The sequence below is a fragment of the Oreochromis niloticus genome, linkage group LG4 (genome assembly GCF_001858045.2).
Source record: "Oreochromis niloticus isolate F11D_XX linkage group LG4, O_niloticus_UMD_NMBU, whole genome shotgun sequence".
Lineage (NCBI taxonomy): Eukaryota > Metazoa > Chordata > Actinopteri > Cichliformes > Cichlidae > Oreochromis > Oreochromis niloticus.
Window position 1 is genome coordinate 7,925,276 of NC_031969.2, and position 18,264 is coordinate 7,943,539.

At 41.3% G+C, this 18,264-nt stretch overlaps 3 protein-coding genes across 6 annotated transcripts in view; 1 reads left to right on the plus strand and 2 right to left on the minus strand.

The window, feature by feature from the left end:
- Positions 1-7,588, minus strand: part of wizb (WIZ zinc finger b) — a 31,989-nt gene extending 24,401 nt beyond the window's left edge. The window contains exons 1-4 of one of the 4 annotated variants that reach the window (XM_005468510.4): positions 4,950-7,588; positions 4,207-4,390; positions 3,899-4,100; positions 3,569-3,644 (exon numbers count right to left, since the gene is read on the minus strand). In XM_005468510.4, coding sequence (XP_005468567.1) covers positions 3,569-3,644; positions 3,899-4,100; positions 4,207-4,314 — 386 coding nt within the window. In that variant the 5' untranslated portion in view covers positions 4,315-4,390; positions 4,950-7,588. Of the gene's footprint in view, positions 1-3,568; positions 3,645-3,898; positions 4,101-4,206; positions 4,394-4,949 lie in introns of those variants that run through there. The other 3 variants (XM_005468509.4, XM_005468512.4, XM_019358223.2) reach the window with 3 other exon arrangements.
- Positions 7,589-8,976: 1,388 nt separating this feature from the next.
- pglyrp6 (peptidoglycan recognition protein 6) lies at positions 8,977-12,881 on the minus strand. Its single transcript, XM_003443067.5, has 5 exons — positions 12,743-12,881; positions 10,989-11,816; positions 10,637-10,847; positions 10,267-10,561; positions 8,977-9,043 (listed from the first exon to the last, which is right to left on the minus strand). Exons 1-5 carry the CDS (start codon positions 12,807-12,809, stop codon positions 9,029-9,031), a joined length of 1,416 nt encoding a protein of 471 aa, XP_003443115.1. The 5' UTR covers positions 12,810-12,881; the 3' UTR covers positions 8,977-9,028.
- Positions 12,882-13,773: 892 nt separating this feature from the next.
- On the plus strand, positions 13,774-16,234 carry LOC100705746 (trafficking protein particle complex subunit 5). Its single transcript, XM_003443068.4, has 3 exons — positions 13,774-13,915; positions 14,694-14,966; positions 15,039-16,234. The coding sequence occupies exons 2-3, from the start codon at positions 14,697-14,699 to the stop codon at positions 15,333-15,335; spliced, it is 567 nt and encodes a 188-aa protein (XP_003443116.1). The 5' UTR covers positions 13,774-13,915; positions 14,694-14,696; the 3' UTR covers positions 15,336-16,234.
- Positions 16,235-18,264: the final 2,030 nt, after the last annotated feature.

An 18,264-nucleotide genomic window follows, 5' to 3' on the forward strand; every position in this document is an offset into this window, starting at 1 on the left:
CAGGTAAAAATAATTATTTGAAAGATTCCTGTGCATCTAATTTATAGCTAAATGCAAAAGTTGAACATGCAAGTTCATAACATACAGTTAGGTCTAATTAGGTTTAATTTTGCCTCTTTACATCACCACAGTGGATTTTAAATCAAACAATCAAGACGTTACTAAAGTGCAAACTTCCAACTTTAACTTGAGAGGTTTAAAAAAAATTCCATTGACTGTTTAGGATTTACAGCCAGGCGCAAAAGTAATTGGACCATTCATGGCCAGGTGAGGCCAGTTCCTTTGTTATTCCTTGACAAAATAAGCAGATCTATCTAGATCCGATTCCAAGTATTCAACTTGCATTTAGTATCCGTTCACTAGAACTCTGAAAATGAAGCCCAAAGAGGTGTTGCAAGTGAGAGGGGCCATCGTTTGGCTGAAAGATCAAAATAAACTTATCAGAAAGTTAGAAAGGAGTGGGCAAGTAAACAATTTGGTACATGCTTAAAATGAATGATTGCACTGGCCAACTTCACATCGCCAAAAGGCTTGAAAGGCCACAGAAGAAAGCTAAATTGGATGATTGCAGAATTCCTTTCCAAGTTAAGAACAGTCAAAGAGGTAGACGTATCATTGTCAAAGTCTACAATCAAGAGACGCCTTCATGAATGGAAATACAGAGGGTTTACAACGAGGTTAAAATGAAAAATAAAAAAGATTAGAAAAAATACACATGTTTAGTGTACAGGCCTATACTCAGATTCAAATAAATGCTGCAAACTAATGGAACTGCACTTTACTGTGTTAATGGATAATTACTCAGAGTAACTGAAACTCAGAGTTTCTCAAGACAAAGGAATAAGGATATTCTTAAAAGTCCAGTTACCTAATCTGAATGCAGGAGAACAGTTTTCAGTTATTTAATACAAAGCTGAATGCAGACACCCACAAACAAGTAGTACCTAAAGGAGCCTGCAGTAAAGGCCTAGCAAGCATCTCAAGGAAGGAAACAGCATGTGGGTATGTCTATGTGGTCTAGTCACCTACTGCAAAGGATTCTCATCTAGTATTAGATGAGAATCTAGAGAATCTGCAAATATAAAGACTAAAATAAGTATTGAACACGTCACCAATTTTCTAAGTAAATATATTTCTAAAGGTGCTATTGACATGAAATTTTCCACACATGCAAAGAAATCAGACTATAGATGTCTATAAATGATGTGATACAAAAGCCTTTGTTGGTGATGACAGCGTGAAGACTCTTCCTGTGTGGAGAAACTATGCTCAGGTGTGATTTCGGCCCATTCTTCCACACAGACAGTGTTCACATCCTGAAACTTCTTTGGGTCCCTTCTTTGAACCCTGAGCTTTAGTTCTTTCCACACATCTTTAATTGGATTCGGGTCATACGATTGGCTGTATCATCTAACCAGTCTAAAATCTCCCAATTTTTCACAGGCTTGTCTAAAGTGGGTCTAAAGTTCAGCAAACTTTAGACCCTTTATGAGTTTTCTTCAGCAATGGAGTCTTGCATATGGCGTGCATTACTTTTCATTTTCACTGGAACCTTCACTAGTTTAGAAATTCTTCTCTAACCAATGCCATCAGTATGTTTTGCAACAATAAGGTTGCAACGGTCTTGAGAGAGCTCAGTGGTTTTACTCATCATAATATGTTTCTAATGTGACACCTTGATAATGAGACATCTTTTATAGGCCATCATTTGAGACTGAACCAGCTGATATTCATTTGCACTAAGTGGCAGGATTGCTTTCTGATTACTGAGAGATTTCAGCTGCTGATATGACTTCCCATGCCTTTTTGAACCTCCCTTTCTTCAATACTTTTTCCCTATGTCATTTCTCATTATTAAAGATCACTTAATTTATGGACATCTATGGTTTGATTTCTTTGCATGTGTGGACTGAATGAGTTGTTACTGACATCTGATGAGGATTTTGTGTCAATAGCACATTTAGAAATATATTTACTTAGACAATTGGTGGCGTGTTCAATACTTATTTTACTTGCTGTATGTCCAAATACTTCTGTGGCTCTGAAAATGGGGGGAAATGTTTAAAAAATAACTGTAATTCCTAGAAAGTCCATGCAATGTTTTTGTTAAACAACTTGAATTAAAGCTCTGAACTTCTCCAAAAGCTTATGGACCCAACTATATATAAGTAACTAACTTCTCTGATAAGGGGTACATAGAAGGAAAGGCCCATTTTAATATAAGACTGTTGTAGGCCTTCAGTTTCCGTCATTGTTTCTTGGTTTCTCAATGGTGGAAACCAAGACCTATGTTTTTGAAATGCTTTATGGTGCCTGTTTGAGAAGGTATGCTAACTTGTACAGCATATATTTTCTTACTACAGCAAGTACTAAACTGTAAACTATATTGCTGTAATTTAAGAATGTTGACAAGTTTAAGCACTTGTCTTATTAAGAAATGTGGATTGTTGGGAAAGCTGTAAGTGCTTTACCCAGCAATAATAACTCACTTAGGTAATAGGTAACAGCAGCTTTTTGACAGCTAACTAGACTCAGGGAGCTAAAATTTATTGTTTTTAGCTAGCTAAGGGCATTTGTTGACAATTCAGGGATGAGCTGGGTTTTCAAAATATGAACACTGCTCTATGTAAAAGCTGCAAACTAGCCTGCAAATAAATCTTCCAGTGAAATTAGAAGCAGACCATCGTCTTGTTTTTTATCCAAGAGCTAGCTGACTCTCAGGGCTGTAGTTAGCTTATAGCATCTGTTCAAATTAAAATAAATTCAGTTCAGTTTCCAAATCATAACAACAGTCACTTCAAGGCCCTTAATATTGTAAGGTAAAAACCTTAGAATAATAAAGAAAACCCCAACAAACAGATAACCGCCACTGAGCAAACACTTGTGAAGGACAAACTTCAGAAGGAAAAACTCCCTTTTAACAGGAAGAAATGTCCTGCAGAGGCTCAGGGAGGTGCAGCCATCTGAATAAGCAATATGCAATGAAACACAAAAGCACCTTCATCTTTGTACAGACTAAAGTTAGCCATAATGAAGACCTATTCAAACTGAGCTTGGCTTTTAAACGTTTGTGCTTTTATGCTAAGCTAACAGCTGCTCTCAATAGCTTTGAGCCACCTCTCAGCTAAACAGTGTTGCTAATGTTGAACCACTGTTTCTTTCAAAAGTTCCCACTCAGCACTGAGTAAGCAACCAGTTAATGTAAGTAACTGGTATCCAGGCCCACTTTGCCTTATGACCTTAGTATTGCTAAAGTCTTTGCTGCATACCCTTATAGAAAAGAAAAAATCATATATTGACTGTTCATGAGTCATATATTATAGTTCTTTAAAGGATAACTACTTACTCATGAAAGCTGCCCCTTTTCTCTGTTAATTCTTAAGATATTTATTAAATATGACTCAAGTAAACATTATGCTGTAAATAAAAAATGTTAAAGGAGCACCTTTCATGACTATATATGTCTTGAAATTAACGGGACTTTTTTAAATGTTATATTTCTTTTCTATGTGGGTATCCATTAAAGTCAAATTTCATCACCCTTCCTCCTACACCACCTCCTCCTCACCTTAGTCCAGAAGAAGGAGATCCTGGACTGTGAGCAGCCAGACCGTGAGGGTTAGAAAAGTTCTGTAGCTCCTCCTCTGACGCACGACAGCGCACAAAACACACAACCACAGAAACATCACTTCACAGCTTCACAGGTAAAATCCACAGTTAAAGAAAGTGCTGAGCAGATTACAGAGAGAGCAAACTGAAAGACTTCTGACTACACCAGAAAAACATTTAAAACAATAAGGGGACAACAACGATAGGCACATAGGTTCAGTACTAATTTAGCTTTCCAGCAGAATGCGCTGCTATCATTGTTTTTACATGCGTGCAACAGGTGTGTTACCATCTAGTGTTTCCTTCTCAGAGTCAGAGTCCCAGCTTAAGGAGGAAGGAAAGGCTGAGGATTTGAATCTCCTCTGTGCGCTCCTCCCTTGGTCTGCACTGGACTGGGGGCCCTCACTCTGCTTGGAGCCCTCCTCCCCAGTGAGGCCCCACGAGCATTTGGCAGACATCAGGCCATCTCTCAGATTTGGAGAACATGAAGACTAGAAAGTAGTAACAATAAACAAAGAATTTATTGTTGATGGGGGTGAAAATGGCAGCACTTAATACCATATCTTTAAAAAAAAAAAGAAAAAAAAGATGCCTTACCTCTAAGGTGCTGTTGAGGAAAGTTGGGGTGACGGGGTTTTGTGCTGAGTCGATGGGTGGGGGCCCATAGCTGGTCCCTGGGGTTAGGGGTTCCCCTTCTGGCTCCATGGTCCCCCCCACCCCCCAGAGAACAGTATGGAGTCCCACTAGTAAACAGCCTGCCTACATCGTGCAGCCTCCTCTCCTTCTGGAAAACATTCACACATGAACTCGCACTGAAGTTTTTCCGTGATGGAAAACTTTCCTGGAGATAATTGCACGTAGAATGCTTTTTAAACCAGCATAAAACACACCATGTATCAGCAGATAAAACCTCATTTAATGGCTTAATCTGGAGAATCTGTCGTGGTTCAGCTGTCTTGTGTATTTTCTCTCCTTTTAAAAAAATTTTGGCAGCTGCAGCTTTCGGACTGTCTGACCTATTTTCACAATATGTCTGGTTTTAAAGAATGAAACGGAGCGCTCGAATGGTTACATAAATAAGTGGCCTTTATATTCAGGCCCTTGTCCTCACTGCTGCCCCTCTAGAAAAAAAAAAAAAAAAAGACAGGAAAATGCCCGGGCACATCAAGGTGTCCCACGGGTTGGCCTCTGTCGCTTCAGAGGACGTGGCTCTTATCGATCCGGTCGCTGTCAGGTGATTTGGAACAACAACGCATCCGTGCACGTTGCCTTTGAAACCCAGACGCCCATAAACTGCAGGGTTTTTTTAGGGTTTTTTTTTTTTTAGTGCAAATACTCACTGAAATCGGCCTGGTTTGCGGATCGCAGGGAAAGGCTGCCTCTTTAAGCACCGTTCGTCATACTTTGAGGACGGAGCTGAAGCTTTACGCACCGCGACGATGCTGGCAAGAAGCTTTGACTGCTCCCATGGAGGAACTTGATCTTTTTAATCGGCGCTCGGGTGTTTTGCAGGGATCCCTTGGAGATGCCAGGCAGAGGACTCCATGTTATTTGGCTTGCAGGCACGCCACGGCTGCGTACGTAAACGTCAGCGGGGAGGGTGACGAGAAGAGTTTCGAGTAACCCACCGGGGGCAAGTTTACCAAGTCAAACTTTTACGAGTGCTTCGATCGCAGGCTCATTTCTCTAATTCTGTGCGTATTTATGTGGCGGACACTTTATTCACAGCGATCAAATCACGGTGACTCTTTTTTTTCTCGGAAGGAAATACACGCGTGAGCAGCGTAAGCACGCCACAGTAATAATATTTCTTTAAATGCGTTTTATTTTGTGTAAATAGGTATACTATAAATAAAGGTTATGCGGTATCTGCGTACATTTGTCAACACGTATGTGGCTCTCCATAGTAACGCTGTTGTGAATGACATATTTGCGTATCATAATATGTAATAACGCTGTGATAGTAACATCTGAACAATGTTTGTCGGTTACTTTGTGTATCAAAATCCCCCAAATGCTAAAAAATCAATATACGCCTTTCCGATTGTTATATGTGGTCAACCTGCGCCCCCTGTTGGTCACACTTTACTCTGCGTGTTTGTGTGTGCAGAGGATGAAAAAGCAAATGTTTAAACAAACGGTACAAAAATAGAGATTTCACAAAGTATAGGGAGAAGGGTGAGTGCATATATGTGTGTTTATGTATATATCTGTAAATATCCATATCTCTTAGCATACATTTAGGTTTTAAAACCAAATACATGTAACAAATTGTAAGGCAGGATTTATGACAGGATAGGGGGCAAACAGAAGGGGGAAAGTGATGATTATGAGTTACTAAATAGTGGGAAAGGGGCATTAAATAAGCTAATGCTTCTTCCTGCTCCTTTTTGAACATGTTATTTATTATGATTATGATCATTATGTGTTGTTTTGTTTCTTTTTGTTCTTGTGTTGTTTGAACATTTTCAAAATAAGGCTGCAATATGTCAATTTTCAGAAACTGTGGGTCAGTTTCTCCAAATTCTCTGCACGAAATGAACGAAGGTCACTGCTTTGATAAGTTACTTTGCATCTCTTGCAAAACCACGTTCCGTCCTCTCAAACTGTTTCCTTCCACAAAAACAATACACACAGCTATGAAAAACTGACATCTTGCTGATGGATTCAAAACACTACCATCAGAAGTGGTCAGTAGAGGCTTCTTGAGGCCATGTTACACTCACACACACACACACACACACACACACACACACAGAAAGCTCTTCAGCTGAACTGACAAAAACAGAAAAAAGCAAATTGCCTGCCACTGTCTGTGTTCCTGCTGCTCCATCTTCTTGCCTAACACCTGGAGAAGTCACTTAAGATCCCTTTTGTATTCTGACACATGACTGAAATGTTCTTCGAATTGACTTTGCATAAATGCAGAATGAGTAATTGGAAATCTGCATTTTGAAGCCCAGTGTTCCTAGGTGAACAGAGCGTGCTAAATGATGCAATTTGAGTTTGCAAAACTGTGATTTAGAAAGATATTTGAGTAAGACCAACAGAAAACGGCTATTTGGAATCGAGCTGTCGATACGTGAGCTCAGTGTCACAGGTGCATGATTTCATTTGTTAAAATAAGCAAAACTGCTGTAGTTAAACATCAAAGCAAAGGCATACTTTCAAAAAATACATTTTTTGATTAATTAATATGTACATCACTTAAATGTTGCAGCTGGTGAAGGTGTTTTTTAAGTACCTTCTACACTTATGGGCAGTTTGGGAATTTCCTCAGGGAGATATAACACTGTAATAACCACTGCTAATACATTTTTAGTTAATTACACTTTACTGTACAGAACGGTGTCACTGTTTATTTTGTCATTTTGTAATGATTAATTATATTCTGGTTTGCCAGTCGTTAGTTATGCTATTATTAGTAGTATCTTTGTTTCGAGTTTATATATGAGTTATAAATTGTGTTGCGTATTGCATCATAGATGATATGAGACAATGACATCTGTACACATAACACTTTATACACTGTGTTCTGTGTTTGGTTAATGATTACAAATGTTATTATCTGTTCTGTACATTACTGATCAGTGAGACTGAACTCGAAGCACTAATGAGACTGACTTTACTGTAAATTCATTGTGTTTTGATTCAATGGACAAATTCCAATTTGAACACAACTGCTTTTGTGACTGAACAGGACACAAACTGCAGTCCCCAGTGTTGTGGTGTATCGCGGTGCAACCACCCCTGCCTACTTATACATAGCACATGATAATAATTTCATACAAAACAACTGTAGTAAGCCCTAATATTTATGTTGTTGTTAATTAATGTCAGTTTACCCTTTAGTAATAATGGTCATTATAATGTATTGACAAAGAAATAATGTAAGTAGTACCTTAAAGTATCAAATAATTGAAATTTAGTAGAGTCAGTGTATCATCTGCAAATATATAATGAAACAACTGAAAAGTGAAGTACTAAGGTAAAGTACTGTGAAAGTATGTAACTTGAGTAAAGTATTCAGATTTTTTTATGAAAGTAAAGTTTTGTTTTTTTTAACACAGTTTCTATAACACATAGTATATCATTATTACCAAATTAAAACCCACAAGTATACAGTCAGGTGACACACTCCATCCCATGGAAATCAATGCTTCACTGTATAGTTGAAAAAGCAAAGTCTCGATCGTTTTAGAAACAGAAAGACAACACATAAAAGTGACAGTCAAAAGAAACAAACAGCAGACAACCTGAAGTATTTCCATGATTCCAGTAAGTATTATATTTAAAAAAAAATACCATCATTAATCAGATCCACATTCAGGTATTCCAGACCAGGGTCCTGTTACTGCAAACTTCTTATATAAACTCTTGACATCGCCGGTCTGCCGTCCTTTTTGCTGTTGAAGTGTTTGCTGTTGCCACGTCAAGCTCTGAAGAGACCTTCAGCAAAGCATTTGACTTTAATGTGAGTTTAATGAGGCATTTTATTCAAAACTCGCCACATTATTTCAAATGACTAATTTCACTGTTAAAAAAGAAAAAAAAACTGGCTTGCCTGGCCAAAAAGAAACAAAAAGGAGTCTTCACAACAACCCCAAAATGTCATCAGAGGACTTCCTCTTGCAAGTGTTGGTGTCAAAGTCCATGTGTCTAAAATTCCATCTGCATGGAAAGCATGCAAGGAGAGAGAGAATGGCTTTGTATGCCAAAACTAGCCTGAGGGAAAGGCTCACATTTCTGGCCAGAGCAAGTTGGTAGAGTCTTTGCATGCTCTCATGTAACATACAGGCAAAGAGGAGAGGAGCTTCTGGTCATTGATTCAATTATGTGAAAAGTCTGAAAGCTAAACCAGAAATGGAAGTTTAAGCAGAACAGGGATCTTTAGCACACTGGCGAATCCACCGTGGAATGGCTCAAAAAGAAGAAATGGAGGGTTGTGAAATAGCCAAGATTTGAATCCCACTGAAATGTTGTGGGGGATTTGGAATGGGCAGCACATGCAAGAAAAGCCTCAAACATGTTGCAACAGAAGGAATTTCACATGGAGAAGCGGTCAGAAATTTCAAGCAATGTCAGCAGCCAGAGAACACTTATGCAAATCAGCTGTAATACATGACTTCTGCTGAAGTCTCGTAGAAGAATATCAAAAACTAACTGAAAAAAAAATCTTTTTTAACAACAGTCACTGTTTCAGGAAGAATTTTTTTAAAAGCCAGCAGTTTGCATTGGATGTACTTCATCGTCATATTAATCGCTTCAACCGTGTTACCAGCCCTTCTGATGCAATCCCAAAAGAAGGTACTTACTTAATGCAACACATGCCACAGAGTGAAAAAGAAATGACAACAAAGCAGCCCATAAATATAAGTCTAATATTTATTGTGTGATGTTTTGGTCTATCCCAGCCTCTTTATTTCTGGACCTCCTAAGAAAAAGAACAAAAGAAAAGAAAGTAAGTCATATAAGAAGGCCAAATAGAGTGGAGCATTTGCATGAATAAAAGTAGGGCTGCAACAGGTCTTTAAAGACTCTTTATTTCACTACATTCATTCTTCCATCAATTCTGACCTGTTCCCACAGCCTAGAATCACCCACATAGCATGATGCTGCCACCCTGTACTCTGCCATAAAGGCTCGATGAATAAAATGAAACAGTCGACCTTCACTCAGGTTGCACCGTCTTCACAAAGGACTTCTGAAGGTTCCTTCTCTTTGAGTAACCAGGTGGGAGGAGGTTTCTCACCTCCCTGACTAGGAGCTACATCAGGAAAAGTTGTGGATCCAAAAACCTGCGCAATTATTTTAATGCTGCTATTTAAAATCCTTACCCTGAGCTTCACAGCATCACAGTTTTATTACCTACATGCTGCAGAGAGTGTCCTCCCATCTAGACAGAAATTGCTGCATGGTGAGGGTCACCTTCTTTGATTTCTCAAGTGCATTTAACATGATTCAGCCACTGCTACTGACTGCAGTTTGTGAGATTAGATACGGCTCTGTCTGATTTGGCGATGTGCAGTGCGGGAGCTCCTCTGGGGACTACACTTTCTCCGTTCTTGTTGTACACCTCAGACTTTTTCCATAACTCTGGGTCATGCCACCTACAGAAAGACTCTGACAGTTCTGCAGTGGTTGGATGTGTAATTGACAGGAAGGCGGAGGAGTAGGAAGCACTAGTGGATCATTTTTGTGGAACGTTCTGGGAGAACTCATCTACTTCTGAAGGTGAATAAGGCCAGAGAGATTTGATCAACTTCAGATGAAAGAAAAAGTGCTGCGCAGTGATGAGTCACGTTAATGACCCACAATGGCAACAATTTGGAGTACCACATCAGGAGTAGTTTAATATACATGAGGGGAAATAGGCATTTTAACTGATAATGCACTGAATGCTTACTAAGGCATTATCTGTGGACAATCACTGAGATAAACAAGCTGCATAGCAACCCATCTAATGTCTGATAACACTTCTCATTAGCTGATAAATGTACAACAACCCCTTAGAAACCCTAGAAGAAAGACTACATTACCATCACAGGTTTTTTTAGTAGTGATGTTAGGATCTGTCTAAACATTTTCAGTTAGTTGGCATATTGTGGTGAAAAACACCACACACACACACACACACACTTCAAAATTCCTACATACCCCAAAATGTTTCCAGGTCTTGATCTCACTGTACAGAGCATCTCCTGGGCAAGCGGTGTTCACCACTTGTCTGTGACCCATCAGGGTAAAGGTGGGTATGAGTCGCCCGCCACCGACAGCGCAGCTTGCCAGCTGGTCTCTCACCAGCTCCATGGCGTGCTGAGAGGGCAGAACGCTGCTGTAGTCTCCGATGAAGGAAACGCCGTAGCCGACAGAGTTGTAGCCGAGGGTGTGGGCTCCTTGCCAGTACCATCCTCGGCCCTCGTAGATGTTCCCGTCGGAGCCCGCAACGAAGCTTTTGGAGAGGACAGAGACTCTTAGACGATGTGAGCTGGGTGCGAAGATGTCACGTGTGAGAACGTCCACGTACCTGTATCCGATGTCATCCCAGCCTCTGTCCTCCTGATGAAAACGCTGCATGGAGCGCATGTCTGCAGAGCACTGCTCGAAGGTCAGACAGGGCTGGCTGGGCGTGCTAGTGTGGTGGATGAACATGAAGGAGAGAGGCAGCGCGAGGTTGGTGGGTGTTCCTATGTACGGCTTTGCACCCCACATACACCGAGTAACGATGGGTGGGCAATCTGAAACAGATCAGAGTTTGTTACATGTGACGTTATGCTCGTGTTTTGATGGACCTTCTTAATTTTCTTATGTAATGTTCACAGACGACACTGCTGTTCAAAATCCTTTCACTTGGTCTGTGTTTTTGGTTTTATGCTCACCCATGTACATATGGACAAACTCCTTCATCCCCTCCTTCACCTCTCTCATCAGCTCCTTCTTCTCCTTCCTCTCCATATTTGACTGTCCTGTCAGACTCTGCTGCAGCTGTACAGATTTCACCACCTGTCTGGTCAGCAGCAGCGGGACACCCAACCGTTTGAAGTTCTCCCTGCGGCGTCGGCTGATGAGACGTGGGGCGGTGTCCAGTCCTTTTCCCTCCAGCTGGTGGCAGTAGTACTCTGTCAGCAGGTTGCTGAGCTTGAGAGGACGTCTGGATTTGTCAGAAACCTCCAGCCCCAGCACGACGCCGTCCATGCCTCCGTTGACTTGAGCGGTGGTGAGCAGGGAGGGGCTGTCCGAGAGGGTGAACACTTGAGGAGAGCTTAGGTTGTCCCAGCAGCCGTCGGGTCCCAGACGCCGCGTCACAGTTGGACTCTGCCGGAGGGAAAGGCCCAGATCTCTGGCCAGAGCAAGTTGGTAGAGACCTCGAACGCGTCCTCGAGTCTTGGCGAGTAAACCGGCCTCGATGCCCAGGAGGAGCGGTCTGAGGGCAACAGTGGTACCATCAGGAGTTAGGACCACCCCTTCCTCTTTGGCGTCTTCTGTCACCCTGTGATGCACAGCTTTTCTAATGTAATCTGAAAGGTTAGCAGCCAGTTCAGGCACCCCAGAAAGATCACTGAAAAGGAAGTACTGAATAAACGGGTCATTGACCTCAGCTGCCCGACGCAGCCGCTTCAACACAGCTAGCGGCTCTGACCCAGGGTCCTCATCTTCCACCTGCTTTACTGCACTGATGAAATCTTCCATCCGATATGAAAATGAAGCTGAAGAGAAAAAAAGAAAAATTTTCATTCAAATTAAAGCCCATCATTTCTCCCCCATACAAACCTTCCTTTGTTCATAAGTCTAAACACAAACTGATTTAACCAAAGGAGACGTGGCGAGGGGAACAGCGGCACTAAAAGAAGTAAATATTGCCTGCAGTGTTTTTATTATGCTCAACAAGTGGGAAGTAAAGTGGCCAGCCAACTGTTCCAGCAGTTGTCTCGATGATTAAATGAAACAAGATGAGCTCCAGTTGGAGGAAAAAGCCACAGAAATCTTTTTTCAGCATAATCAGAAGTGACTTTAGGCCAAGCTACAGCTGACATTTCTCCCCCTATCAGGCTGAGAACGATTTTGCCCATTTCTTGGTCTCAGATGTGAAAAAGAAGTGTCAGAAAGAAATCTTACACAAAGCCATTTCCAAAACTACTTTTTTTCTTTTCTTTTCTTTTTTTGATTGGTTGGTTGGTTTTTAGGGCAGACTTTGCTTACTTCAGCAAGAACATGACAAACCACATCCTGCATGTGTTACAGCACCATGGTTCGGTAGAAAACCCATCCCAGTGCGACTAAACTGGCCTACACGCGCCCCAGACCTGTCCCAAACAGCAAACATGACAAAGGAGGCCCCAGCCTGTTGGGCAGCTGAAATCTTTATTTTGGCAAGAAAGAGAAAAGATTTTGTTATCAAAATGATAAAAGCTGATCGCCTCCTTGGAAATGTATGTTTTCTATTTGCATAAGATTAGAATCGAGTCCTTAAACTGAAAGAAGTTTGGACCGGTAGACACGCAAGTAGAGCATGGAATTAGTCACCAAGGGAAAGAAAGAAAGAAAGAAAATGAAAGCAAATACAGTTTCTTGATCTGAATACATGCATACAATCGAGCTCATAAAACAGGTGAAAACAGTGAAGCGACCCTACCCTCCACACACGTGCTGACCAACAGCACCAGAAAGACCAGGCTCAGCTTCCAGCAGACTCTGTCCATCTTGCGATGTGAACACCTTCAGCTCTGCACCTCAAATGTGTCTGCCTTAATGGCTCGCTCTTATTTATCACATGCAGTAAAGGGAGTGGTTATGTAACAGTTGTACACACACACACACATACACAGAGTAGATAGGCCTCAGTTTAATCTGTTGGTGTGGCCGTCTGAGCAATGTGGGAAACTGACACCTGTAATATAAGCAGCATGAAGTTGTTTGTCCTCAGCGGTCAAGGTCTTCCCGTGTATCTCACAGTGACCAACTTGGACATTTTCAAGAATTTCTCAAATTCTGTAATAAATCTCAGTCATCTCGTTTTGCGTGCCGCAGCTTCAGGAAATAACAGCAGCCTGCAGAAGACTGTTCACTACAGTACAAATCACTGGGAGTCCACTGTGAGGCAATACACATGTTCATGTTAGTGTGGACAAAACACAGCGCTGGGCTGCAAAACTGTGGAAGTCCCAAAAAAATATGAATCACGTGTGTTCTCGGCAGCAGTCGCAGAAATGTACCGCAAAGATCTTCATGTTCACTGAGGTCTATATGGTGACACGATCATTGCTGGAAATCATGTCACAGTACATGTGCGCACTGCAGAAAGTCAAGAAAGAAAGTTTCAGACTGGTTTTTGCGGCTGTGTCATGATTACAAGAACAGGAAGTGGAGGTCTAAGTGTAAAGTACAGTGCAGAAAGTCTGGGATGCAGATAATAAAGGTCAGTGATGTAAATAATAAAGATCTCCTAAAAGCAGGAATGAGAAGGACATGGTGGAGTTAGTAAGACCAGAGTAATAATTTAAGCGATAAAAATCAAAAGTGCTAATAATGATAATAATAATAATAGATATGGAAAATTAGGTCTTTTGGGGGTAAAAAGGGGAGACGTCAGAATGGTTATGGTCGATAATGCCAGATGAAGATGGCTTGTTAAAAAAAATATAGGAAAAAGGTAAGGAAAGCAGGGTGCAGTGTGTTGTTGCACTAAAGAGTCCGGCCACTAGATGGCGGTATGTAATTTAACTGTGGGTAATGTTGAGCTGTCAAACAAGGAAGAAGACAGAGAGGAGGAAGAAGAACTGACATCAGCTGATTTAGCTCTGACAAGGTGCGTTTATGTTCCACAGACGTCCCTGAAAATGAGTAAACCTGCTGCAGAATATTATACTCTGTGTGTAAAAGCGTAGTTTTCCATAACTGCTGTTGTATGTGTAGGATAATCTTTATCGGGAGTGTCGGCTAACAGTTGTAGCGCGATGGCTAACAGCCAGTACTGATCAGCTGTCGTGTCTGTAGAAACTCAGCAGGTCCATGGTGTTTGCAAAAAGCTTGTAACGTGTGTCTGTGTGGTGAAGTCATACCTGGAATTACATTTTATAATGAGAGGTGTGTGAGTCTGCGGCCACACATTTATTCCCATGTTATTAGTGCCTCGTTTTTGTAAATGATTAGCATATCAGTATTTAAAAGCTAAATTAGCACCCCTGCGTTTCACTTATGTATATTGCCTTTACTGAACATCGCAAATTTTAACCGCATGAAAGGCTAGTCTCTAATATTTGACACAATAAACTCGTTTCACTACTTGAGGGAAAGCACACCAGGCTATGAAAGAGGAGATACTGGAAGCTGGTGATGTGCAACCAAAAAGTAATCAAATGACTCCACAGAAGAGCGATAGCACACTATGCTCAAATATAAATGCTAGCAACGTGTGCAAGTGATGTCTGGTCTACATATACAAAAGTATAAAGCCTTTGCCGGTTCTCCATTAACTCTCATGAAAGTGCGCTCCATAATCTTGCCAAAACAAAAAAAGTTAGTTCACGGTGTTGAACGTTTACATCAGAACATGTAAACCAATGACTGCCATTACTCCCAAACAGAAAATGGACACCCGTTTCACTCGAGGGAAATCCAACATCCTTGAGCGCCCTTTGACCCGACCCAAGACTGAAGTCAGTCTGAGCGCCTTTGCACTCCTGTTCTCCGAGATGGTACAGTACTGTCAGAGCCGCGTGTACTCCGTGTCGGAGCTGCAGACACGCCTGGCAGACATGGGCCAGAGCGTGGGAGCCAGCATGCTGGATGTGTTGGTGCTGAGGGAGAAGAATGGGAAGAGGGAGACCAAAGTGTTGAACATGCTCCTCTTTGTCAAGGTGAGCAACTGTAATCACACGCACGAGTAACCGTTTTTATTTTCAAACTCTTAACAGTCATCTTGCTTTTAGGTTAACGTGTGGAAGTCCTTGTTCGGAAAGGAAGCCGACAAGCTGGAGCAGGCCAACGATGACGACAAGACGTACTATATCATAGAGAAAGAGCCGCTTATTAATGCGTACATCTCCGTGCCCAAGGAGAACAGCAGCTTGAACTGCGCCGCCTTCACCGCAGGCATCGTGGAGGCCATCCTCACACACAGTGGCTTTCCCGCAAAGGTCACTGCCCACTGGCACAAAGGCACCACGCTGATGATAAAGTTTAACGAGTCAGTTATAGCCAGGGACAAGGCTTTGGATGGCAGATAAGAAAGACCGGAGGGGGGAAGTTGTTATGTAAATCTGTACAGGATGAGGATAAGTCATCGAGGCCCAGGCTGGTGTTTGTATCTGAATTGTCTCCTTGTGGTAACTGAAGAGACAGGGTGACATTATAAATGGATCACTGTGCTGTACTGAGCCTCATGTAGAGCAGAAAATATGCACCTAGATGGTTTTGTGGATCATCTCGTTACTGTTTTGCCTGATGTGGTTTTATTTTGAAGTTTTTCTTTTGTCACATATTTGCAACCGACAAACGTTTTAAGCATACTGCATGAAACTTTCATGCAGCAATAGTTGCCAGAATTTAAAAAAAACAAAAAAACTTTGGGGCTCTATTTGACAGCCCTTTCACACCATTTTTAAAATATTTGATTGTTATTGTTTTACTCTACAAGCTGGCTACAGGAGGCCAACAAAGTAGAGTATCGCTGGTTATGATAATATTAAATCATAACCAACAATGAATCATCACATGACTTGTTTTTAGGGACAAAATATTTTAAGGAGACGGGTCCAAGGTTTTCCCTGCAACCCTGAGCTGGACAAGTGGGATCAAGTGGATGTATGAGTCCATGGTTTGTTTTCTATTTCATTCCAGCTCAGCCTCAGCTTTTGTTTTTTTTTTAAAATGCATTCATAATCTGGGGCTAATAATTCTGTGCTAACAACACAACCACCAGGCTATATCTTCCAAATCTATACAGTTCTTGGGCCCAGAAATTTTGCGGTGCTAAGCTGAGTTGTTTTTCTTTAAACAGCATCTGTGGAAAAGAGGAAGTAGTTTAGTGTTATTTAAAATAAATTTTTGTATTTAGTGTCTTGTCATCGAGTCATTATGTAACACAAAGATGTTTACATGTTACAAATAAAAACTGGAAGGTTGTGGTTGTTTTTGATGACATGGCTGCTTTTAAGCAAACAAAAGCTGCTTAGCTTATCCTAACACAGACATATTTAAAACATGCGCTGAATATTATAATTTTTATTATGTCCAGAGGACATATTTGTTACACTGAGGGAAATAAATATGGTCATTTCCAGGTCTGACTGTAATGTCTATAACAATAACTAACATTGAGTTTATTTCATTTTTTTTAAATAACAAATCGCAGCACTAATGTTAGTGTGTGAAGAAAGCTCCCCATTTACATGAACTAATTCAAATCTTCACGATAGATATGATTCAACCCACTGCAGCGCAGAACCTTTAATACCTACAGTGTGTTCTAATCTCTAGTAAAATATTGTGTTCAGCAGTATCAAACGCTGCACTGAGGTCTATCAGGACAAGCACAGAGATGAGGCCACTGTTAGAGGCCATAAGAAGATTATTTGTAACCTTCACTAAAGCTGTTTCTGTGCTGTGATGGGCTCTGAAACCCGAATGAATCTCTTCAAATAAACCATTCCTCTGCAGATGATGAGTTAGCTGAATGACCATTTTACAACTCTGTAGTTTCAGCCTGGGAGCACATCTATGTTCCTAGAGCCCACCAGAAAGCAGGCTTAGGCATGATCCTACAACCACACAGCCCTCTTTTGTCCCCCTGATGTATCTGACATAAGCCTTAATTAACCTGAAATGGACAGAGACTCATGGGAAATTGTGTTCCAAATAAGCCATGCGGCATTAAATGCTACTGAGGAAAGCTACGAGTATGGGTTTACAACTCGTGCATTTGTGTCCCTTAATAAAAATATGAGAAGTATAAGTAAGAAGAGGAAATTGTGGTTGTTTGATTTAGTTTGGTTCTGGTGTTACCCAATATAACAAAGACATTTTGAATGCGGAAATCAGAAGTTGTGGTTGTGTGAATAGAGCTAGCATCCACCTTTTATTTCAGCCTGTATGCTAAAATAAGTTAACAGTCTGCTGACTGCTTCATATACAGACATGAGTGATATCTCTATACAGTGGCTTGCAAAAGTATTCGGCCCCCTTGAACTTTTCCACATTTTGTCACATTACAGCCACAAACATGAATCAATTTTATTGGAATTCCACGTGAAAGACCAATACAAAGTGGTGTACACGTGAGAAGTGGAACGAAAATCATACATGATTCCAAACATTTTTTACAAATAAATAACTGCAGAGTGGGGTGTGCGTAATTATTCAGCCCCCTGAGTCAATACTTTGTAGAACCACCTTTTGCTGCAATTACAGCTGCCAGTCTTTTAGGGTATGTCTCTACCAGCTTTGCACATCTAGAGACTGAAATTCTTGCCCATTCTTCTTTGCAAAACAGCTCCAGCTCAGTCAGATTAGATGGACAGCGTTTGTGAACAGCAGTTTCCAGATCTTGCCACAGATTCTCGATTGGATTTAGATCTGGACTTTGACTGGGCCATTCTAACACATGGATATGTTTTGTTTTAAACCATTCCATTGTTGCCCTGGCTTTATGTTTAGGGTCGTCGTCCTGCTGGAAGGTGAACCTCCGCCCCAGTCTCAAGTCTTTTGCAGACTCCAAGAGGTTTTCTTCCAAGATTGCCCTGTATTTGGCTCCATCCATCTTCCCATCAACTCTGACCAGCTTCCCTGTCCCTGCTGAAGAGAAGCACCCCCAGAGCATGATGCTGCCACCACCATATTTGACAGTGGGGATAGTGTGTTCAGAGTGATGTGCAGTGTTAGTTTCCCGCCACACATAGCGTTTTGCATTTTGGCCAAAAAGTTCCATTTTGGTCTCATCTGACCAGAGCACCTTCTTCCACATGTTTGCTGTGTCCCCCACATGGCTTGTGGCAAACTGCAAACGGGACTTCTTATGGTTTTCTGTTAACAATGGCTTTCTTCTTGTCATTCTTCCATAAAGGCCAACTTTGTGCAGTGCACGACTAATAGTTGTCTTATGGACAGATTCCCCCAACTGAGCTGTAGATCTCTGCAGCTCGTCCAGAGTCACCATGG

Bases quoted from the DNA above. Each gene is read 5' to 3' on its own strand.
- pglyrp6 (XM_003443067.5), bottom strand. From the start codon at position 12,809: ATGGACAGAGTCTGCTGGAAGCTGAGCCTGGTCTTTCTGGTGCTGTTG. The intron at 10,848-10,988 runs GTGAGCATAAAA...GATCTGTTTCAG, and splicing joins GTTTGTCCATATGTACATGG to ATTGCCCACCCATCGTTACT. The intron at 10,562-10,636 runs GTACGTGGACGT...CCTCTCCAAAAG, and splicing joins TGGGATGACATCGGATACAG to CTTCGTTGCGGGCTCCGACG.
- LOC100705746 (XM_003443068.4), top strand. From the start codon at position 14,697: ATGGACACCCGTTTCACTCGAGGGAAATCCAACATCCTTGAGCGCCCT. The intron at 14,967-15,038 runs GTGAGCAACTGT...TCTTGCTTTTAG, and splicing joins ACATGCTCCTCTTTGTCAAG to GTTAACGTGTGGAAGTCCTT.